At 38.7% G+C, this 24,351-nt stretch overlaps 1 protein-coding gene across 8 annotated transcripts in view; it reads left to right on the top strand.

Annotated features, from left to right (window-relative positions):
* Positions 1-24,351, top strand: part of TMEM131L (transmembrane 131 like) — a 79,998-nt gene that overhangs the window by 40,589 nt on the left and 15,058 nt on the right. For 5 of the 8 annotated variants that reach the window (XM_066186105.1, XM_066186102.1, XM_066186104.1 and 2 more), the window contains 18 exons: positions 4,082-4,159; positions 6,015-6,168; positions 8,228-8,286; positions 8,651-8,759; positions 9,706-9,811; positions 10,316-10,469; positions 11,097-11,267; positions 11,581-11,650; positions 13,644-13,761; positions 14,329-14,470; positions 15,467-15,576; positions 17,204-17,276; positions 19,324-19,466; positions 20,086-20,228; positions 20,544-20,730; positions 21,817-22,002; positions 22,871-23,020; positions 23,578-24,194. In XM_066186105.1, coding sequence (XP_066042202.1) covers positions 4,082-4,159; positions 6,015-6,168; positions 8,228-8,286; positions 8,651-8,759; positions 9,706-9,811; positions 10,316-10,469; positions 11,097-11,267; positions 11,581-11,650; positions 13,644-13,761; positions 14,329-14,470; positions 15,467-15,576; positions 17,204-17,276; positions 19,324-19,466; positions 20,086-20,228; positions 20,544-20,730; positions 21,817-22,002; positions 22,871-23,020; positions 23,578-24,194 — 2,770 coding nt within the window. Of the gene's footprint in view, positions 1-4,081; positions 4,160-5,623; positions 5,722-6,014; positions 6,169-8,227; positions 8,287-8,650; positions 8,760-9,705; positions 9,812-10,315; positions 10,470-11,096; positions 11,268-11,580; positions 11,651-13,643; positions 13,762-14,328; positions 14,471-15,466; positions 15,577-17,203; positions 17,277-19,323; positions 19,467-20,085; positions 20,229-20,543; positions 20,731-21,816; positions 22,003-22,870; positions 23,021-23,577; positions 24,195-24,351 lie in introns of those variants that run through there. The other 3 variants (XM_066186108.1, XM_066186101.1, XM_066186106.1) reach the window with 2 other exon arrangements.

The following is a 24,351-nucleotide window of genomic DNA, read 5'->3' as shown; positions in this document are numbered from 1 at the left end:
CTCTAAAGTCCACTGATACTGCCTGGAAACCTCAGACAGAGAGTTGCATGCTGTGTGTCTATTTTTTGCCTCCGGTTTTAAAGGTGGTTGTGTTTAAATTATTCAGTAATACTGACATCCTTGGTCAAGAAGGCCAAAAAAACTTTGACATCATTTAGTCCCATCGTGTTCTAGGTAAAGTGACTTATCAGAACTGCTGGAGGCCTTGTTACCCCAAATACTTCTTCTTACTACTTTGATGATTTGAAACCTACACCTGACTTCCAATTTAAATTGCTTTGTGGCCATTTTATATATAGAGATGCACATTTAATTTATGTAACTCTTCCTGCTTCTGATGCTTACACTCAGAAGCATTTGTAGGTGGCATCAGAACTTTTCACTTTGCCAAGCTGAGGTGTCCATGCTCCATAGTATCTTTCGTAATGGGCTGTCCATTTCTTCACCAAATTCACCACCCCTTTTGTAGCTTCTTCAATTTGCAAAAATTTATTTTGAAGGTCAGGGCCAGAATTGTAAATAGGGGTATGGGTAAAATTGTGCCACTGTAGGCTATTTGTGTTGGAAATATAACATACACCTGGGGATTATAGATGGAAGTTTACAGTAGTGTTTCCATTGGAAATACAATAAGCAACAGGTTTGTGTTTGAATTTTTTGTGGAAAATGAACTTCCCTGGGTTTTTTGTGTTGTTTTTATCTTTTAATGGGCAAAGCACAAAGGCCTTTCTTTTTTCACCTTCATTCCCACATGTTTTTTAGCAGAAGCTTTTGTGCTTAGTAAGAAAAGAAAAAGGCAAACTTGCCTTTCTTACTGTTGAGTATCTCCATCTTTGTTACCCTTTTCAGTGTTTCAGCTTTTGAAAGGTTGGGATTGGCGTTCTCTGCCTGTGGTCCTGGATCCCAGGATTTCTGGGTTCAGGGCTCACTCATTGGGAGGAAAACAGAGCTGTGTCTCACACTGTGAATTCGTAGTAGGTCCACGTGGCCACTCAGCAGTGGCTAGTTACCACTAAGCCGTAACAGATGGTGGAGCCCATATAGGTCATCTTTGTTTACGCAGCTTCTGGGTGTAGTCTTTGCTATAGTTGCCTGGTTTTTGGCATTGTTTAGTGTTTGGACAGCACTAAGAGGGCAGCTGCATCACTGCCCGGCTGAGTTCAGGGTGGTGGAAATGTCAGTGGAGGAGTGCCATGCATGGTGGAGGGTCTTATCTCAGGAGACACAGATACCGCTTTACTGACTTCGCAGAGGAGTTCAAAGTTTATGAACTGACAGCTTGGGAAATACTGCAAGTACTGGCAGGAATGTAACACTCCTTAAGCTGTGTTTTGCACTGGTGGGCGGAGGATCAGAGTAGCAAACCGTGTCCAAGTGTGGTGCTTGGGTGTGGAGAAGGAAGGAAGGAAGACAGTAGAGCTTTCTTGGTGTGCTGTCCTGATAACTGCCTTCAAAAAACTGATGAAACTCTGCTGAATCCTTATTACAGGGACAGCTTATTAACACCATTCAGAGTGGAAATACCACTTTAGGGCCAAGGATTGTCCAGGACAGGAACTTTGAGGGATCAGCCTCTAGGAAGAAGAGGAGGTTTGCTCAGTGTTGTTCTTAATGGTACTGTAGCCAAACTCCAGGAAGTGATTTGAACTCTGCAGTCCTGATAATGATGCAAGAATATATCAGAAAACCTTTTAGAGAGCCACATACGATAGAGACCTCATTGATGGATGAATTGTTTTCTAAATAATTGCCTTCTCTGCTGTCCCCAGTGAGAATCCTAACCCTTTGTCAGGAGTGGGGCTCCTTGCAGACCAGATGGATGGTTCAGCTTTTTAGGGTTTAGTTTAAAGAGGCCTCTTATTTCTTTAAAATTTAAACTTGAGGACTTACCAATGCTGTCAGGAATTTAATTTGTGTGGCTTCTATCAGTTGTCTTTGTTCTGTTCAAATAGGATTTGTGAGGATTTGTGACTGCTGAGTGTGTGTGTACGTTCAAGTACGTATGCCTGAGTACCTAATATACGAAATAGAGGCACCAGGTAATTAAGAGGCAGTGCTTTGCAGAGCTCTTTTTGAGATTTCCCTGCTGTGCCTCTCCTTTTCAATTTGCCTCTGGTACAAACATTGGCTGCATAACTCAGCTCTCTGCTCTGATTCATTAGCAGTGATATTTACAGTATAAACTGAGTGCTTGCACTGCTGGGAGATGGTCTTGAATTTGTCTGATTGGGAGCTCTGCTTCTGACAGTGTTTTCTTCTCAGATGCAGTATCTTCTCTTCAGGGTTAACTCAGCGCCATCCTGCTGGTGCTGTAAGATATAGGGCATGACAGTTATGCATTATTGTCTGCCTCAGAGAAATGCAAACGCGTTTCCTGTTCTGAAGATAGCTTCACAAAGAAATAAAAATTTCCCCTAGAAAACAGATCAACAACAAATACATCCCAGAAGCATATTTCCCCCCTCTGTACGTTAGAAGCTTCAATTTTAAGGTGACAGCAGTTCCCGTGTTAGAACTATGCCAGGTCAAGAAAAACAAAGGCTGGAAAAATACGATGTAGCTGATTTTTTTTAACCAAAATAGTGGTGTGAGTTCTTAAATTCCTTTAAATGACATTACTTTAAATGATATTACATTTTACTTTAAATGACAATGGCATTAAGTAGGGGCTAACAAATCCTTTTTTAGGACCATGAAAGCACTAGTGTTTTTTCAAGAAGCACTGAGAAAGGAAGTCTATGCATCAAATTTTATCTGATCAGAAAATGACCTGCCAAGTTGTAATCTTACTGCCTTGTTAAAACTCCACTAGCAGCCATGTGGTTTTGTTTTTTTTTTTTTCTGGTCTCACAATTTGATATGGACAAAAACATCTGTAAAAGAAAGGACTTTGCAGGGGTTCTGCAGAGTCTTCCGGAAGGCTGTGTTTGGGGACAGCGTTTGAGTTGCCATCAACCACCTTTGCAGGGGCTACATCGCCCTCTCGTGTGCAGCCTCACTCATTTTGGTATGAAATCCTGTTGAATTGGGAATGCAAATATTGGCTTCCTTCTGGCAGTGCTTTTATAAAACTGAAATGCCGCACGTGTGCTAAATCTCTCTATTCACATGCCCCTGCCTGAAAAAGTATGAAATAGAGTGCCAGATACCTTCAAAAGTTTCTTCAGTTTTGCTTTTCAGCATCAGATTATTGAAATTGTTTAAAGTCAGTTTCATCAACACCTTCAAAAACCTGAGCCTGCAGATACCCATCTCAGACATTTCAGTATCACAGGAGAAACAGGTGGGGGTTCTACATCAGCCTCAAAATTAGCATGAAATCTGGCTCTAAGAAAGGCACTGACAGGGTGACAGGTCTGCCATTCTGATTCTGGCCTTTTTTTGTCATTTTTGGTTTTTTTTAAAAATGTAATTCAGATTCAAGATATACTGGCTGTGCAGTTTGTGCCAGTAATTTGGCAGTGCAGATTTCCAGATAACTTTCATGAACTATACTTGGCTTTGTCAGTGCTGTTGCCCCATTAGATGTATGAGTGCTTTACAAGCTGGCACAGTCAATGTCATCTTTTATTTTCTTTTCTTTTCCCATTCTAGTCAACCAAAAGGCAAAACAAGTATTTTCTGTCTGTCCATTTTGGCATGAAGCCTATGTATCAGACCATGTCCAAGACGCATTGTGTTCTTGGCCTAGATACCGTATTTCAGTATCCAATCAGCAAAGAAAATACACAGAAAACAAGGAAATAAGGTTTTATTTTGCACACAAAGGCTCTGTTGAGTATGGTTTTTTGGCCTAAGGAAATTTGTAAGAGTTCTCGTGCTGATGCTGTATAAATATTTAATAATCATGTGTAATAATAGTTTGTTAGGTAGGTTGATGTTGATGGAGTTCTGAGATTCAGAGATTGAGTACTGGACTACTGTATAGAGTGATTGTATTCATTTAAAAATGCCTTACAATGCTGTGTTACGTATATGAGGAAGCAGTCCTACTATATTCATAAATTATGGTATGTGAATTGGATTTATATAACATTTGAAGCAATGTGTTTCATGTTTTCTTCACTTTTCTTTCTTACAGACAGAAACTATGAATGCCAGTCTATTACGGGTTCATCTTGAATGCAGTTTACCTAATGACACGTATCAGCTAGTTAAGGTATGTTTTATTATTGGTTTATATCTATGTGAGTCTTCTTCTTTAAAGCCAAGCTTAGAAGGGACAATTTCCACAGCTCTAGAAGTTTTAGGAAAAATGTGTTTTTCATTTTGTCAGTTTAATGGGGAATTGTGCTTTTATAAAACTGTATCCCCTGATACAAATTGTCACACATATCACACTAAAATCTTTAGGAGAGAAGGAGATGAAAAAAGATACCCACCATCCCATAAACCTCCCGAAAAACAAACCAAAACAGTCCAACAAGCATTCTGATGTGTAGGTTTTGTACTACTGATGTAGGGTGCAAAAATTATTTGATTTCTGTAATTTTTCCAGAAACTTTCCACAAGTGTCTGGTTCACAGTGAGAAGTGACCAGTGAGCTGTGAGGCTGAAGCCTGGGCTGTTTCTCAGGTGGCCTGAGGGCGGCCGTGGTGCTAGGCAGAGCTGAGGAGGGGCGAGTGTGTTAGCAGAGATGCCCCTCGCCAAGCCCTGAGCCTTCAGGGCAGTAGGTTCTCCTTGTGCTGGGTGGTGCCACCTGAGTTCTCTCTTCCCATCTCTCCCCAGGTGTCCTTACAGGGCGGGTGCGTGCTGCTCAGTGATCATGCTGTGGATGGTGCTGGCTCAGACTCAGCTGCGCTGTGGCTGGCAGCATCTCTTTCCCCAGGAGTGATGAGGCCCGTGCTCCATAGCTGTATTCCTGTATGGAATACACGTTGCACGTGGCAGCATTCCTGTGCTGCTTCGCTTCCCCATTTGGTTCTTGCAGTGCACACTGCTTTGAGGTGCTGGAGGTGCGGCTGAACATTGGAGGCTGTGTGGAGTGTGGCTCTCTGCCCTTTGGTCTGGGCTTCCCAAGAGCATGCCATGCCTGTGCTCCAGGCTCCATGGCAGCCTCCTCTCCTGCTCCTGGCAGCCGTTCGGGGTGCTGGGGGTCTCTTTGATGCTGTGTTAGCTGTGAGCTGGCATCCCATCCTCAGGCGCTTCCCCACTCCTGCTGTACTTGCTTGCACCACCTGAGATAGCTGGAAGTGTTTGGCTGTGCTTCTGAGAGCACTTTACGTCCCGGTTTTCTCATCCTCCATCCTGGGCAAATCAGTCCCCCTGATAGGGCATTGGAGCCTGAATTTAGTGACCTTTGTGGTTTGATGCAGGACTAATTTGTGTTTTTCAGTGTTGATTGTCTAGTTCTATTTTGCCTTGTTGGCTTTAATTTTTTTTTGTGAAATGGTGTCTGTGTCTTTGTAGTTGCTATGACTTAGCTGTGTTAACAGCAGCCACTACTTACAGATAGAAATAAGATCCTATTTGTATTTTTCTGAAGTATTCTAGCCAGACAACAGATTTTTCCATTAAGAATTGTACATGTATGTTTGTTTTTTTAAAATTACTTCAGTGAGAAATGGAGACAAAAACACAGGATTTGGAAAATTTAACTATAAACAGACCAGTGAACATGAACTGTCTTCCTACCATTAAGACACATGCATCAGTCTGTTTATGGCACATTTTATTGAAGGCAGAGGATTTAACAAAGGAAACTGTTTTACAGTCCCTGAGGTGAGACTGACTAAGACAGTTTATAAATTTGCATTCTCTCAAGGTTCAGTGTCTTTTTTAGTTGGTTTTGTCTTTGTTTTTGCTGTGCTCTCTGTACCTACACTGTGTTTAGTTTCTGCTGAGATTTTAGCAAAGGTCCTAGTTACTTCTGTTTTGCCAGCACTTGGTGCTGGAAACCTTATCTCTTAGATAATACCTTTGATTAATTTCTCAAAGTTCCTTAGTGTAATGAATTTTTTTTTTCTGTCCCCCATCACACACACACACAACCATATGCCTTTGTCTCCCTCCAGAATTGCTGTTTCATGTCCGATGACCCAATGCTGCTAGAAATGAGCTTAACAGTAAGAGTGGAAAATGCCCAGCAAGATTTTGTGGAGCACAGACAATACTTACTGGAGAATCTTTTTATAGTTTATGTAGCAATGGAAAGAACAAAGACCTCAGGTGAGTCCTAAATGTACCTGTTAACTGCAATTCAACTTGGCTTTATACATGATTTGACATCCTAAATTGAATCAAATTCAGTGATAGCCTAATTTCACTAGTAAGGGAAACCAAGTAAGTTCGGTTAAACACAACTTGCAGAGAATTTGTGTCGGGCAGAGTTATTGTAAGCAGTTTTCTTCATAAAGGTAACAATTGTGAAGTTGTAAACTAGATCTCTTAGTCCCCCGTGCTTATGCATCTGCTTAAATAGTATGGAAAGATGACATGGTCCTTTGAATTCTACTACTGCATTTCTGGTTTCCCATTAATTAAATTGACCATAATGGGATTGTGTAGGCAGAGTGGTTTATACAGTACTGGGAATAGTGGTCATTATGGAAAGTAGGGTAATGAGATAATACAGCTGTGCACATCATTTGTTCTTGTAAGCTAGAATTCCACAGGCAAGACAATCAACTCCTTGAAGTTTCTTGATGCTGCAAATCCTCTAAATCCCGGGGATTTTAAATTATTTATAGTGCCTTCCAGTCTATTGGAATAGATTTTTTTAGACATTTCTGACAGTTTGCCTTTCTGATTGTAGAGAAGAAGAAACTGCTTAAGAATCCAGATTAAAATAATATTTTTTAACATACTTGCTGAAGAGGAACATGATCTTTTTGTCTTTTGAGAAACGCATTTCAAAATCTAGTCACAAAACAATAGATACAATATACACAAAATATCTACAATATGTACTGTTTCCCTTGTGCCTGTTCTGTGATGTGGCATTTCATAGAGCTGAAACTGAAATACCCACTGTAAATCTAGTTTCTCTGCCAGTGAGATGCCAGGGCTTTGTTATGTTGAGTTGTGGAGGTACATTTATTCTGATGCTGGTAGAAAATTGTTCCCATCTGTTCTGTCAAGAGTGCTCACTGTTAACACTTTCGATGGTTGGAGTACTAGAAGTATCTTTTGGGGCTGTTTTCTGTTAAATATGGTGCAATTTGAAGTCCTGTCTGTGCTAGAGGTTGGTCCTGTAAGCCCTTTGGATTGGCTGTTGGTGGAAAGTTAGCACCTAGAGCAGGACAGCAAGTAGGCAGGGTCTGCACAGGGGAACTAACCAGCTGGAAAGGCTGAAGAGGAGTGTGTGCTTTAAACAGCTGTTGGGTATTTGGAGCTCATAATCAACACCTTGAACCCTCTTTTGGAGGCTGGCCCTTGCAGTCTTGCCTTCAAGCAGCTGAGCAAAGCACACACATTATTAGAAATCATGGTTGGTCAGGTGGGAGAATGTCCTTTCATGTCAGCCTGCATACACTGATTTAATACAAACATAAGCAAGGGCAAAACCTCAAGTTATCTTCCTTGTGGAAGGACTGTAGTGTGATGGTCATCTCTTGTTCTGTCCTGCTGCCCATCTTTTGGTCCTCTACATCTTCCTACTGCCCTGTGGATGGGAACATGGCTTTGCCAGTGACCGAGGCTGTACCACCTTACCAGCAAGTGAAGGCTGTGTTACTCCTATCTCCTGCTGCTTTAGGCAATAGTTTGCTACCTACCAGGTGATAGGACCATTCCTGATTTGAGCCCAAAGTGCTGAATCCGGCTTTGTATTATTTCCTGGGAATGCTTGCATTTTAAAAGCAGGCGAGCCGGGATCTTGTTCAGCTATGTGTGATACAGAACAGTTTTTACTGAACTCTCTCCTGCTATTGATAGACTGGCCCTTAGAAAGTTACTTCATCAACAGCTATTCTCTTCAGCTGTTAACTCCTGTCTTCCTGCCCCTCGGAGGGGGAAGTTGTGTGTGATCTAGCATTTAGGGGATAATGAAGATTCCCCGTTGAAGCTTGCCTGCATGGTTGTGGCTAAAAATCTTGTTGAGTGGATTTTTACTCCTCTCTCAAATGTTCGCCAGCTCAAAAATGTGAATAGTTCCTCCTTTTTACAAGGGTGTCTGTCACACAAAGATTTTAAAATTTAAATTGGGATTGCTTCTCATATGAGCGTCTGACAAAACAAGTGTTTCTGTCCTTGGCAAACTTATCTTGGTGTTTATTCTTTCGGACAGGTCATTCATCAGTAGATGTGTACATCATGCATTCTGGAAACAGCCTTGTGCATATACAGGTAATTGTGGGCTTCAGGAAGCTGTAATTTAGGGTGGTGAACTTGATTAGGGAATTCGCTTTCTCTAATAGCAGATTGATTTTGCTGGTGGCAAATGTCACACTTCAAAGTTTTTAAACTGTGCCCAAACGTATAAGAGATCCTTGAGATGACATGCTGTAGTTCAGGTTTTTTTTTTTGTGTTTTTTTTTTTTAAGACATAAGAGCTGTTAACTCGAATAAAAATTCATGTGTTGATTTGGAAGATACAAGAAAATGGCAGATGGTAGCATGCAAATTTGACAAGAAGATAGACTAATACAGGAGCTGCAACACTAATAATGGTAGTACTGTTACAAAAATCATTTGTATTTTCTTCGTGCAGGAAATACGGCAGTTGTCACAAAAAGACACATCACCTGTGGAGTTTGAGCCAGTACTGCTATCCTCATCATCTACTAACTTCACAAAAGTTGCTTCTATTTCTTGTAAAGGTACAGGTTACATATATTTAGAGAGAATATGATTAAATAGGATTTGATTGCTGAAAAAAGGGGGTTTTTTTTCAGCAGAGACCATGAAAGATCTAAGAATCTTAGACAACTTGTCTAGACTTTATTGAGAAAGAGGATGAATTCTTTTTGCCACTAGTTTCCACCCTTTTTGTGTATTTGTGGTTCCTCTTACGCTGGTTGAAGGCTCTAAGCTATACATGCTTGAAAAAGAGGAAGAAACCAGTTAAAAAAATGTAAGCTGATTTTACAATAAGCATAATTGTTGAATATGCTTTTTCAACGTCCTTTTATAGTTTATGGGGTTTTTTGTTTCAAATGTGTTTTCTAAAAGGCTATTGTGCTTGGGTGGTCATTTTCTGTGACATTTCTTGGCAGGGCCATTGAAGAGGTTTGCCTGAAACCAGACATGTTTGTGGAAGAGCGGAGATTGGCATTTAAACATTCCTTACTCCAGTCTGTTTCCTATTCTGACCACTAGACTGCAGTGTATAGACTTTAAACATTTATGAAACAGGCTGCTTTCATAATGACATTGAGACATGTTTTTCCCAGGGAAAACATGGATGAATAAGAAGAAAGAAGGAATGTTAAGTGATTCTCTTTTTCAGAGCGGTTTTTCATTTGTTCAAAGCAGTCAGTGTGCTCTGATTAGTAAGAATGCTGTGCCAATGACACATGGTTAAAATTGGTCAGGTTGCTCTTCACAGCCTTATTGTGTATTTTTTGAAGGTGTCTAGCATTCATGAATACTTCTTAAGGCAAGGTTTGAAACCTCTGAAAAGACTGAGTCTTAGTCAGTTAGATGGTTTACTCACCTGTGTGAGGATTGCACCAGCAAAGGTTCTTCTTTTAGTGTTCTTGCAGATCTTAACATGAAAATCATTTTGGATATGCTGATGTATTTCGTGTGTCTGCTCTTTCCCAGCTGCATCCTGTGACAGTGGAAGTCTTTATTTTGACAACAAGAAGAACAATCTTTTGAAAGGCACTACAACACTCAAAGCCTGTCTTTTCTGTCCTGTGATGGAAGGGTAGGTTGACAGTGGATTTTTGTTTGTTAATGTTCACTGATACAGTAATTAAAATACTGTACCTTATCTTAAAGAGATTAAGTAAACTTCCTTTGTCACTCTGTGATTCCAAGGTCAGTGAAGAGGCTTCTTCCTGTTGTTGCTGTGTCATTTGCCAAAAGGGACCTGTCACATTTAAAGCAATAATTGTGTGTTAAGTTTTATCTTGCTTCAGTTGTCTTTTGCCAATTTCATCCAGCCTGCTGTATCACAAAGCAATAGGCAATGTTGTACTATAGCATAACAAGAGGGTAGACACTTTCTCTGTCTCTTTTACATGGCTCTTGTGAATTTTTACTCTCGTATGTAATTATTCCCAAATAAATAGTTTTGTTCTTCCCCAGAAAAACTTAGAAGAGCCTCATCATACAGGAGTACTATGGTATCTTCTCTTGTATAGACCATTTGTTGTGTACTCAAGGACCATAGCAGGTGTATTTATATTTTTTCTGTATTTACTTATAGGTATTTTGATGTAGATCCTTCTGCAGCACTGTTTCATATAGAACCACATCATAATACTTCAGGATATTGGTCCATATGGTTTACAAATAATTTTTACTTCAGCATTGAATTGAACGAGGTCTTCATAGCCAGAGAAACAAAGAATGTAGTAAAGGTAAGCTTTATTTCTTCTTTGTACAATGTTTTGCCTTTGATTTAAAGGTATGGACCTTTGACATACAAAGTAGGTTCTTTGAAGAACTTGGTGTTCCTAGAGCTGGTTGGAATCAGTTGAAAATAAAAGTTTGTGTACATCTTTAACTATTAGGTTACTGTCTCAAAAGGCATTATTCACTGTCCAGCTTACTTTTGTATTGTTTTACTGACAGCTGTTCTTTCATTTGAGTTGCTGCTACAGATGCATCAAATTACAGACCATTCTCTATTCTCAGAATTGTCGAATGTGTGTGTGCTCTCTAGGATTCAGCATTTCTTCATAATGGAAGCCTGTAGTGCATAGATGAGCTTTAAAGCCAATAGTTTACTGGCACAACTGCTTGTTTCAAATCAGGCAAATATGGTTTATGAATAAGCACATGATGTAGGCATCTGAATGGTTCTTTTTATGTTTTGATATTGAGATTTGCATGAGTGCACACTGTATGGATCAGGTATGAGCCCATATGACTATGTAGTAACAGCAAAAACACAAAGGATGAGAAAGTTTACCTTTTTCAAGGTACCACCTGCATCACAAAGTGCTGTACCAATTTTAATTCAGCTGTCATTTGGTTCTTTTCAGATTCTGAACTTCGCTGAACCTCTGACACTACCTCCAGGCTGCTGGAATGTATTTTCCTTGAAGCTCAGTGTGAAAGACACTGTAACGAATGTGCTCTCTAGTATTTGTTTGTCCACAAATGTGGGAGTGATGTTTGAAATACCTCTGCAGATATATTCGACTGTGTCCAAGGTATTGTGCTCAATTGTGTGTGTTGAATTATTGTTAGGCACTGCAAACCCAGCTACAGCAGTGTCTCTCTCAGGCCAGAAATCTGTTCTTAGTCCTGAAAGAAAAGCTCAGTACCAGACCACTCTGTTAAACCATTCTGTAGCTTGAGAAGTTAAGTCCCCAGAGTTGAACAGTGATGGAATTATAGTTCTCTTGGCACTTAATTCTTTTAATTCAAGGCCTTAATTATCTTATTTGACTCTACAAAATCATGCACCGAGAAACTGGAATTTGTTCTATTGTTTTGTCATATTTTTGTTTTGTTTTTTTCCAGCGGGGAGATCTTAAGTTTGAAGCAACTGCCCACTGTGATATTCAGTGCTACTTGGGAAAGTCTGATTCAGGTAGGCTTGTCTAAGGCTTTTTTTGGCATCTGACAGTAGTTTTATTGTAGAAAATTAATTTTATATAAAAGGACTTGTAATGAGGATATGAGATTGTTCATGCAAGTACTTGGTTTTACGTTTTTTTAAAAACATCCACTTTTCTGGGAGTATATAAATGGCTGAGGGTACTGAGTACATGGTGCAGTATTTCAGACATCTAATTCCATAGCACGTGCTAAGCTATTGTTCTGTCTTGAAACTTATTTTAGTATCTAAGACTCTCCTATTAGTTCTCTTTGGTGATGTATTGCCCTTTTCTGTCTTCATACTAATTTTCTTGAGAGATGTTGAGATAGAATGGTGAAACTGTCCACTAACTCAAAGTTATTAGAAAATGTGCATAACCTGGGCCCAGATCCTGGGAATTCTTTGATGAAAAACACACCAAAAAAGTTGACCAATATCTGCCTGTATCCAGAGTTAAATTTGAAGGCCTTCCTTTGTCTTTTTCCCACAGCAATAATTCCATAGATGTCAGCAAAAGATGGTTTATCAGGCTTATGAAACTGCATCCTTAACACATATTGTCATATGATAATTTGAAACAGAAAGAAAGGAGTTTCATATTTTCTGGAACTGAGGAACCTATCTCCAGATACTGTAATGCTGGGAGCTGTTTTAAGTACCTGGCTGGCATTTACCAAAATACAGCAATAGGTATTACATGGTGTGATACTGCCTAAAGAATGTTGAACCTGTTAAAAGCTGATGATTCAGAACAGTGATTTTTATTCTCTGTGCAGTAAGGAGTTTCAGAAGGTGGCTGATATCACAGGCTTTAAATGTTTGAGTGCTCTCCTGGAAATGTTTTCAAGATGACATTTCCTGAAATGTATTTTTGTGTGAGGATATGAGGAAGGCAGTAGTAGTCAGATGTGAAAATGAGAATTGAGGTGACATACAGAAACATGGTACTTGAAAAATTACTGAAACAATTGCATGTTGAGGTGCATATCCTACAAGCAAATGTTTGCTGTTTTGTTTGGTTTTTTTGGTGGGTTTTTTTTTTTGGCATTTTGTTTTGGTTTTGTTTTAAATCTCAGCGAAGGAATGTGGCTGATACCACCGAATCCTATTGCTTACTTTATTTTCATTCTAATTATGCACATAATAAGATCTGTGCTTACAGGTATTCTGCTTTCTGCTTTAGGATACTAATATTTGTTAAACAGAAATGTGTAATGCATGGGCCTAAAGGTACTGACCTAAAGAAATTGTAGTTGGATTATTCCAATAATCACCAATCTCAATTCATTACTTTAAGCATTAAGGTTTGTAAAATAAAGTGCATACAATTTCAAAATAAGTAATTTTTGTTTTCTTTCTAAAGACATTTGCTTTTCTAACTACTTTCTGCTGTGTGAAAATGCTTGAACCAATATGAGTGTAACTTCCTAAAATGCACTAATCTTTAGACTGATGTAAAGCCTTGCAATTCATCTTAAGAAGAATTTGAGAAAATGATCAGCATCTAGAAAAAAAGATAAAATGAAAAGATTGTTTTTGCCAAGCTGTGGGAATTTTCCTGTTCCCTGCTGTGCCATGCTAGTATAATTTTGTACCACTATGTAGTTTATTATCTTGATAGCTTACTGCCATCAGTGGAAAGTACTGTGTAGGCTACTGATAACATGGTTACTCTTCAATGGCATCTATTAGAAATAGCAGCAGTAAAAAGGACTTACTAGAGCATATACAGCCTGTGAATACCCACTCCCTTGTTTGCATGTACAGTTACTTTGGTTTTGCAGATGTATTTCTTTAAGTGAATCTGATATGGAAAATAGTATATATATACCCTTGCATATTCTCACTTCAAAGGGGAAAAGTGCGTTGCCTTTTTTGTTTTGGGTCTGGTTTTGCAGGTACTGATTACTCGTGTTCAGAAGTAGATTGATGGAAGGAGCAAATATTATCTCAGTAAAATCTGAAAAATCTATTATCCTTTTAGCAAATCTGCTTTGGCAGAAGAGTCTCTCTCTGGACCGTTCTGCCTGGGACGTGGATTCTGAGCTTGCAAGTGACCTTTATGAAAGATGGCAAAAAATAAGACGTGGGGAAGCATGCAGGTCTGTACAGAATATGTCGAGGTTCTTAATTCAGTGTTGTAAGAAAGAATATTTCTGTTCTGAAGTGGTCTTAATTAGAAGAAAACATTTTGGACCATTTTCTACTTAAGTTAGTTCTCTTGAATCACGTGGAGTTTCAGAGCACCCCAGACACCCCCAGCTTTCATTTCAAGGCACTGTCAGCCACAAGTGAGCTTTTCAGCCTAGAATGTAAATAATATTCTGACTATAGTTATCTCACCAGGGCTACCTGGCATGAAAGCAGTCCAAGCATGTTTTACCAGCTCATTTATGGAGTTGCAAGAGTCCTTCATCAACAGATTGCATAGCAGTCTTCTCAGGGTCTTTGAATGGCTTTCAAGGTTTTTAGTCCCTGGCCTACGTAGACAGAAGTTATGCTGACTCTCTTCTCCTAGGCTACAGCTCTGTGAACTTTATTTTGTAGAGATCATTTTCAAGGAAAGATAAGTTGATGAGGTCTTGGCAATCCATCTTCTTGTTGTCGTTCTTTGTTTGGAAGAAAAAAAAAAAAGAAACTAACTAAGTTTTCTGCTTCTGCCAATAAAGCAGGAGAAGTATTTTAGGATCGGCTCGCTTTACTCAGCAGAAGAACTCTGAAGAGGAATCCTTTGCCTTTTTCTTGCCACGGTTGACTACAGAGCCTGGCCTTACACTCAACTTTAATGCCACAGCTGTTAAAAGTAGTATGGTGAGGATGGTTGTTATTATCCTTTTTTCTGAGTTGGTGTATGTTTAGCTTGTGTAAATAACAAAGTCTGTGGTTAATATTTGGTGCTGCTTAGCATTTTCATACTGCATATGAACTGGTGTTTTGATCTCTGTTAAAACACTAAACTTGTACCCCTTTGGCTCTTTGGTAAGTTTTCTAGCTTCCTAGTTGTAATACTTTAGTGCAAGGAGAGGACTAAAAGAGTGTAGGTTTTTTACCAACAATTTTTTCTAATTGTTAAAACTTCCCATGTGTTCATTGTATAAGTTACATGCTTATGGTAAAATAATTGAACACAGGACTAGGGATAGGGTGTGTTGTCATTAGTGATGTAAGGCCATACAGGATGGCCTTCCTCATGCCACTGCCTTGTGTTACATAAGTGTGTAAAACACTTATGAGAGATGCAACACTTGCAGAGCAATGTATCTTCCAGCCACACTGACGGTTATTTCTTTCTTGTTTGTCAGATTTAGGTCTCTACTAACCTAGCCCAGAACCAGTCATATGGAAATATTTTTCATATGCACATATTGTGAATTACCTTAATATTCCGTTTGTCCAATTTAATTGTTTGTCATTACAGAAATTTTTATAACCTGCCTGCATTCAGACTTATCTAGGAAAGGGTGGCACCTCACTAACTTCACTTTCTTCTGTGCAAGGGCTTTGTTCACATCTGCCTGCAGAAATCAAAATCCAAATGAAAGGCTTGTTTGGGGGGCGGGGGCACTATATTTTTGTACACGTGGTTCAAAATGCCCTCTTAGCTGATTTTACAAATTATGACACTGGGGTGATGTGTCCTGCTGTTACATGCAGTCATGTGCGTGTATGACTATACTGCATTGAGACAGAAGCCAGATTGAAGTCCCTTAAAAATGCAGATTGTACTGCCAGTGCTGAATTATTTTACCACCCAGTTCTTAAATATGTAGTTTATTAACTCTTTCTTTTCCCCTCCAAACTATTTAGGTAAAATATTTCGTACTAAGAAACCCTTCATCCTTCCCAGTTACGTTGCAGCTTCTGCCTCTTTCTTACTACCCTGATCCCCAAGCTTCACTGAGTCTGCTGAACAAATGGTAATAACTATCTCAGGATACTGTTTTCCCTTTTAAAATATCTTATTTGCTACGCCTTATGATTGTTACTGACTAGGTTTTATTTAGTTTTTCAAAGTGTAACTTAGGTGGGGTTATGTTCTGGCCCATTTTGAAAGATACAGCCATGTTCAGGGCAGCTCCCTGTATGGTGCATGCCTTTGTAATGTACCTCATCACTGATAAAACACATATTGAACATGTTTTAAGCTAGTTTGTGTCTGCCAGATATAAATTATAGTTGGTCATCTTCTAGGATATGAGGGTTAGTGCAAGCTGCCCAGGTGAGGTGAACAGTGTACAGAGTCGGGGTTGTGCATCTCCTCACAGTGCTAGTTGGTATCTGTAGAGTCTGTGGAGAGATCACTGAAAAGAAGGTCTCTGAACCATCCTAGCCGGAAAAGTATTCTTCTTAGCCTTTTCTTAGGTAATAACCATGGTTGAAGAGGAAACAGGAGTCAGGAAGAAAAATGCAGGTCCAGAGGGAGCAACCTTGACATAAATGTTTAGGGTCAGCTAAGTAAGTGTTTCTGCATTGTTTCAGAGTTTCTGTTTTAGAGTTGAAATTATCTAATGAGAAATCTAGAGAAGAGTTAGATGAACAAAAAAAGGGACCTGGTGAGTGAGCTGAAGTTCACCAAAACAAGCCCTGTCACACTTACCTTTGAAAATATGTTATAGTTGGTAGGACTGTGTGGTTAGAGACAGAGGGATTACTCCTGTGCTTAGGTGTAACTTGTTTATTTGGGGTCCCAATCCCTGTGTAATTGCTTCCTTAACTTCATTTCTTTACATGGGTTCATGCATGTGCATATATATGACTGTGTATATATATGCACATTAATAACTGCATCTGTTAATTTGCATACTAAATATGATTTCCACATAGACTCTTTCTAGTGGTTTGCAATTACATTTTCTCTGTATTTGCACACTTTTGTTTCTGCTGATCTTCCAAGTTCACCAGAAATCACATCCATTAACTGGTTCTTTTTAAGCTAATGTCATAGACAGTTGTGACAAGTGAGTTTTCAGTTCAGTGGCTGGAGGTCCATTAGTCCACTATAATCCACATTTTACATGTTGGTTTTCTTTATGTCAGTTTTTAATACCTAATGTCCAATGCTTATAATTTGCATTTGGGCAAAAAAAAATCAATTGCTTTAAGTGAATTTGGTTTGCAAATTACGTGATGGAAAATAGGAATTCATTCCAAACAAATAATGAGCAGAAAGAGGAATATTTGAATAAATTATGTGATATTTAATAGTGATTGTTTCTTAACAGTTATGTGAGCAGAAAGAGCTTTGGGGAATTTGTGTTTGTGTGGCTTAGAAATTCTGTCTCTTGATTGTGATCTTTTACAATATTCTACACTAAAATGCCCAGCCATTTGTCTGTTTTCCAAATGTGTGGAATCCACATAAAACTGATTTGCAGTGTATTCTGTTGAAATGCACGCCCACATTTCCACCATATTTCACATTGCCAAAATGCAATTGTAGAAGTAGTCTTTATTTAAGAAGAGATGCCAGCATGTAAAAATAAGTCAATACAGTTCTGACAGGATGGGTTTCAAGTGCTTAACTTTTTGTTTTGGTTTATTTAGGTTCGGCATAAATGTGCAAGCTATTAATGTCACAACCACCGAATTCAGGCTAATGGATGAATGTTCTCACAGGGTAAGATGTCTAATTTTGGTAGAAGTGGTCTGACACACTAGAGAAAGATTTTTCTAGCTATGCTACTTCTGGGTTCTTCCCAAGTGCAATTTAAAGCAGTCTCACACTGTTTTCTTGGTTCTTTATCAGGTTTGTATCTTTGCAGTTAATTATTTTCAGGATTTGTGTCAGTTTTGGATACAGCTCTAGGGAGGGAAGGGCATGCATGCCTGCAAGGGCGTGGATGTGTTGTTGGGACTTCACCCTTGGCTCCAGGCTGACCATGAAGTGTCAGGCTATGGAGTCAGTGATGTCAGGAGCTGGCTGGTTATCTTCTCAGTAGAGGCAAGTAGTGTTGGGTAGTTCAAGGGAGGAGGAGACAGGAATTCTACATCTCAGCTTCATGCCATTGCAACTTCTGGATTCAGGTTTGGAAATCTCATGGTTCTCTCTGGTTCCCATTGCTGGATTTTTGCATGAATGTGGTAACACTTGTCTGTGGCACACCAGTGCTGAGCTGTGCCTGAACCCTGAGGTGTTGTGTGATGGACAGCAGAGAAAATGCTGTATCAAGGTGGCATATTCTGGCATATTCTGGTGACCAGAGTACTATCCAGAATACCTGGAGAATTTCTTCTTAAGACTTCTGGTTTGTTCAAAAGCCCAGAATTAATGTATTTTCCTTGCGGTTTGCACATGCTGCAGCTTCATCTTTAATGTCCTGTGTAGATACAGGTTTCTGCACATATGCTTTAACATCCTAATGAAATATTTATACCTTCTGAAAAGAAAAGAGTATGTTTGCCACGCTAATCAAAGCTGACCTTTCCTTTCTGGCAACAGTTGTGAGAGTTGTTGTAAAAGAGAGGAGACAGCAGTTCATAAATCCTAGCCTGTAGGCACGCTCTGGAAAAGGGAAGGTAACATAGGGGTAGGAGTGAGCTTCCACAGTCCCATACACTTGGCCAAATGGAAAAATAGCTGTGTATCTTTACATCAGTGTGTGCAATACATGTTTTTCATTAGGTTTGATGAGCTATGGGGAACATGCATGGTTAGGTTTGTTTTCAGCACATAGGAGATAGATCTTGCCTTGTTAACCAAATCTATAGTTGATAATATTTAAGTTTTTGTTTTGGTCATCATTTCCCTAGTCAGTTTATGTGCAGTGAATTGTTAGGCTCATCTTTGTGGGGAGTGACATTGAGAAGTTTGCAAATGGCTTACTTTTAATAAATGCTGACTATTAAATGCAGGTTCTGATAGTTTTTGTGTATTATTTTTCTTAAAATAGACTAAGAATAAAAATATTTTGAACTGAAAAAGATCAGAAATGCTGTTAGTACAACACCCATAAACTGAGAAACAACCAAGTGATATATACCAACTGCTATAGGTATCTGATCACCCCTTTCTAAGAGGTGACCCCCAGTTCTGGAAGAGCAAGTTATAGAGCTATTTAAATTTTTGAAAGGCAGAAAGAATAAACAGTATTATAAATCAAAAATAAAATAAGAATTTGCATTATTTCCAGACTAAGTGAACTTCTGGTTGTTCTGGTTTTCAATTAATACAGTAGAGAATTCTCTTTGGCTTCTTTCCAGTGGCTCAAATGATTGGCATATTTGCCAGCAGTTCCTTTCTCACTTCAGTCAGGTTGTAAGTCATACACTGAGGGTATAATGGTTGCCACATTTCCCTGTGCAATCAGTACACTGTCAGTTCTTGTGTTGTGAAGTGCTTCAGGATTCCTTGAATATGAAAGACACTATAATTTCTTTTCCATCTGAGCAAATACAAGCTGTTTTAAATAATGAAGTAATACATTCCTCATAATAAGTGCAGTAATATGAACTTCTGCTCAAATAAACAATCTTATCTGATGTTTTATGTTGTCAAAAGGAAATACTTTGGTATAACAAGTTAGTTAGTAGTTTCTGCACCTTGCCCAAAATATTCTATGTGGTGCTAAGTAGTGATACAGTGCTTTCTTTGTTGACATCTGTGTTGACATGTGTGTTTAAACACACATTTTCTGTGAGTAAGAAGTGCATTTTTTGTTTAACAGAATGCACATCAAGAGGACCTCATCAGCAAGAAATGCAGTTCTGAGATGCTTTGGTTAAGTTTACAGCCACTGGAAACCAGAAAAGTTGGTGTAATTTTTACACCTCTTGACTACAAAAGAGTAGCTTCCCTTATTTTAATCAGGTAAGCCAAGTTTTAGTTGTAATTGAGAATCAAGCAACTCAATGTAAAAATGAACTTGCAAAGTTGTGGCACATAAACAAATGGTCAAAATCTGAAAGTCAGAATACCTCTGGTTTAATAAAAATTGTTTTAAGTGTGTTTGTGCCTGATGTCTCAGTCGTTAATTTTCTTGATATGTGGTCCAAAGGTTATAAAATGCATATCGCTGTACTGAGGCAGTTTAAGTTAAGAGAGAAACATGTTGCGTGGCTTTGCTTTTTTCAACCCGACTTCATAATGATAGGTGTTATGGATCCAGTGAGTCTTTTATGGAGCCAAATATTGGTTACCTTTGTAGGAAAATAGAGTTTATTGAAGAAGCAACATTTTTACTAGATGGCACAGTTGTTATCTAGTGCCACTGGTCGCTAAACTTGTTCCTTCACTGTGTGAAATTCATTGGTGGCTGGTTCTGGAATGATCTCCTGTCTCTGTTTAGGGGAAACCTGTCTAGGTTTGGCCACTGATTCTGTTACTGAAACATTGTTGGCTTGGTTTGGCACCTAGAGAGCAAAGCCATGGTTTTGCAAACTTAATTTGTGCTTTAGTGGCTGATTGCTTGATTTTTTTTTTATGGCAGAAACAACTTAACCATTCTGGATGTGGTCAATGTAGAAGGCTTTGGAGCCAAAGAACTGCTTAAAGTAGGGGGAAGACTCCCTGGTGCAGGAGGATCCCTTCGATTTAAGGTGCCAGAAGCTACACTGATGGACTGCAGACGACGTGAGTAAGGAGACACAGGTCTCTGGTTGTGCAGCTGGCTGCTTTGCCCTGCTCTGGTACTGATACAGAACATTCATGTTACATAAACAGAATGGTAAAAGCCGAAGAGCTTGGCCATGAGAAGTGTAGATTCTATTTTGTCAAAACTCTGACTGAAAATAGGTAAAAGTTTCAGAAATACACTACTGCAGAACAGTCTGTGTTAAATCTTGGTCACTTTTTAAAATTTAATTGTAAGTAAAAATAGCTATTTATGAATGTAGGAAAATAATTTTATGCACTTTAAAATGGTTGCTCTTTTTTTTCCCCTTTAAGAACTGAAAGACAGCAAGCAAATTCTATCCATTACGAAAAACTTCAAAGTAGAGAATATTGGGCCTCTTCCTATAACGATTTCATCAATGAAAATCAATGGTTACAGTTGCCAAGGATATGGATTTGAAGTGTTGGACTGTCAAGAATTTTTCCTGGCTCAGAACTCATCACGAGAAATCAGCATTGTGTAAGCACTAACAAATTTGTTGACAAAATAACTGAAGTGGAAATTTGAAATAATTAATTTCAGAAACAGACACTCCAATAGCATACCACACACAAAATTTTGAATAGAAATTTAGTAAGCGTTTCCCTCAGGATAGCACTAACAAATGGATAATATAATACTGGTTCTTTATATGACCCATTATTTTTAAAAGCAGCATACATGCTTTTATCAGTGCATTATGAAGTAATAAATTAAAACAAAAGACTTGGCACAATTTTTTATTTGCTTGTTATTCTCTAAGTTTGTTCCAAGTAGCCTGACCACAATCTAGTCATGTTTTCCCAGCATTACACATTTGTCTAAAACTGATTTAAAACTTTTTAAACTATCCTTGAGTGAAAGATACTGTGACTTAAGCAAAAGTAAAGTTAATGTTACTGTATTAAAGTAACTGTAACCATACAACAAATTTCACCTCTACTGATTGGAAAGGCACCTTATACCTTCTAGGAATCAAGTAGAATAATGACATGGATAGGGAAGTGGAAGAAGAGACAAATCTGGTGTTTCTTCTGCTTTCTGTATCTTTCCAGCTTTGTACCCTAGTACCTGACCCTTTCTGAAATCATGCTGGCTGTATGCTGGACTGCTGTGCTTTTGCTGATTAACCTGAGTTGATCATGTGCATTTCCTTGATAAAAGGAAAACATGTCACAGTAACACAATGTGAAGAGTCACAATGAACCCACATATTTTGCCAGTTTAAGATGACCTAATACCACCTGCACGGTTTAAGGAGATAGTGGACACTTTATTTAAATGTGCTTTAAAAAATATTATTAAATCATATTATTTCATATAACTAAACTGTTACTATTAGATGAATAGGGTTAATATTTCATATTCATAATGAGGCAATATTTTAGTAATTTTAAGAATCCTATTAAATTATTGGCAAATATTATTAAATTAGTTTTCATATTTACTGTTGTTGTTGTTGTTGTCATCATCATACTATTTGGTTTTTTGGTATCAGTGTGACTTCAGAAAATAAAATTGAGCCCAACAATGAAAAAGTAACACCACCTCTGTTTTTCCTGGCAGATTCACTCCTGACTTTACATCTTCATGGGTAATTCGTGAGCTCACACTGGTGACTGCTGCTGATTTGGAGTTCCACTTCACGCTCAACGTGACGCTCCCTCACCATCTGTTACCGCTGTGTGCGGATGTGGTGCCAGGACCCAGCTGGGAAGAGTCTTTCTGGAGGCTCACTGTCCTCTTTGTAAGGTGAGGCTTTCCTCACAGCACCCCAAAGTTCCTACAAGATGCACTGCATGTGAATGTCATGGTGATAACACACATGTGCTGATGCATCCCTGAGATCCCCATGCACACTATGCTGCGGCTTGCGTGGTTTGGACACTGGAAACAGTCAGAGCACAAAGGAAGCAACAACAGTGACCACTTTGCCTGGTTCTGGATGCAGCAGGAGAAGACTACAGGGATCTGAAAAACCAGGAATTTTTCATTCTGTTTTCCTGCTAACAGGATTTATACTGCATGATTGAGAGGGTGGTTTGATGAATTAGAAAGATTTTTGTTTTGATCCATGTATGTTTGGTGCAATTAATACCATGGAGAGAGAGAATATTTTGCATCTACATTTTTTGTTCAGAAGTATGATGGCATTTGTAGCTCATTTAATGCCCACATTTTCTCTAGAAAAAGAAAGACAGTATTTAATAAATACCAAAATAATGACAATGACTATGATGAATGAACAGCAGGCTGATAGGTATCATATGATACGATGTAAGACTCACTACAACACAGTTACTTCTAAATTATCTTCAAATCAAGGGTTATCTCTTTCAGAGTGAACTTTTCCTTTGTTCTATTTTTCTTCTTTTAAAGCTCATAACTGAATTATTTTATACAGCTAATAACTAGTAAGGGCTATAAGGAAAAATAGGAAAAGAAAATACTATTACAACTATCATTTTTTGAAGCTGTATTTTGAGTTTCTTGTCTGTCTTTTTACTTAGAATTTACTAATGAAATATTTGAAAAGTATATCTTGTTAGAAGCTTTTTACCTCTTTCACTGAATATTCCTGAAAGCTGTAGACACCAGTATCTATTGTTTTCTTTGGCAGTTTGTCCCTGCTCGGAGTGATTCTGATAGCCTTCCAGCAAGCCCAGTATATTCTAGCAGAGTTCATGAAATCAAGACAGAGGCCAAATCCTAGTGCTTCACCACAACAGAACAGCAACTCTGTTGACGTAATCAGCTCTGATTCCTACAAGTAAAAATACTTTTTTTTTTTTCTTCTTTTCTACCCTGTTTATTGTGGAGTGGTGCTTTCTGTCTGTATTCTGATGTTGCTGTGGGCTGGTTTAAAGGATACACTGTTCCAAGCAGCCTCTTTTAGAGAACTTCCGCCTCAACCCAGGAGGAATGGAGGAACTCAGGGGTTTATTAATCTTGAATATTGCCAGTAATACATGAGGTAAAAATTGTGTGATGACAGTAAAGGGTACACTACATGTGGCACGAAAAGAACAGAAAATATGTTGGTGGTTCTCAATCTGACCCTCTTGAGTGGTCAGTTAGGAACTTACTCACTGAAGCATGTAAGCGTTTTGGAAGTCTGAGCAAATTCTTAGTGTCTTGCACAGTTCTCACTGAAATTAGAATGTGCTTAGCTAGTATAGTAAATTAAAGACCTAAAGTAATTTCATGGCTTGTGAATATGGCCCCCTTTTTTTTCTTACAACATCATCTCATAAAGCATTTCATGATGGCTTTGTAAAGAAAAACAAATCCCAATTTTTTTTTTTTTTTTTTTTTTTTTTTCTCCAGGGGAAGCTGCAAGACATTTATGGATTCCTATAGTTCCTCAGATAAAGGTAAAGGGAAGGGCTTCCTGTCTGTAGGCGCTTCTTCCAGCCGAAGTCAGAGTGCGGCAAAGAGAAGTCCTGCGACCTACAGCCACTCTCAGAAGAAACACAAATGTTCAGTTTACTACAGTAAGCAGAAACCAAACACAGCAGCTGGCAGTGCCATTGCAGCTGCTGATGAGAAGCAGAATCAGATTGCAGAGAACCAAATCTCAGCACCAAAAGAGGACATTTGCACTGATGTTGTCAGTGAGAACTGGGTAACTCTGAAATATGCAGATGGCATAAATGTTAACAAGAATTTAACTCTTCCAGAAGACTTTCTGGGTAAAGAAGAAAGTACACTGAAAAACACAGTTCTCATTAAAAATACTTCTTCAGAGTGTGATCTGAAGGAAGATCTTCAAACATGTATGTTTCCTAAGGAAACTAACCTTAAAACTTCAGAAAATCTAGCTGAGCTCAAAGAACAGGAGTTCTGTTCTGTGAAGATGTCCAAGAAGCTACCTGAAAGTCACTTGTCCAGAAATTCACCTCAACAACAGCCAGAACTGCAAGAAATTTCTAGGAAAATTAATGGTAATTTTTTCTCAAATTCTATCAGTCTAAATTACTAAGTGAAATCTTCTGATGAGTTCAGTGTGATCAGGATTTTGTCTTTTGTGTGGGACAGGGGAATGCGGTGTTTCTTATGTGTTCACTGTGATTTGTCTATTTACATTCCTAAGGAAGCAGC

Source organism: Chamaea fasciata, unplaced genomic scaffold, assembly GCF_029207755.1.
Source record: "Chamaea fasciata isolate MVZ Bird 193981 ecotype frontalis unplaced genomic scaffold, bChaFas1.0.hap1 SCAF_6, whole genome shotgun sequence".
NCBI classification, from domain to species: domain Eukaryota; kingdom Metazoa; phylum Chordata; class Aves; order Passeriformes; family Sylviidae; genus Chamaea; species Chamaea fasciata.
The sequence above is the reverse complement of the archived record's forward strand: the minus strand, read 5'-3'. Positions and strand labels throughout refer to the sequence as shown.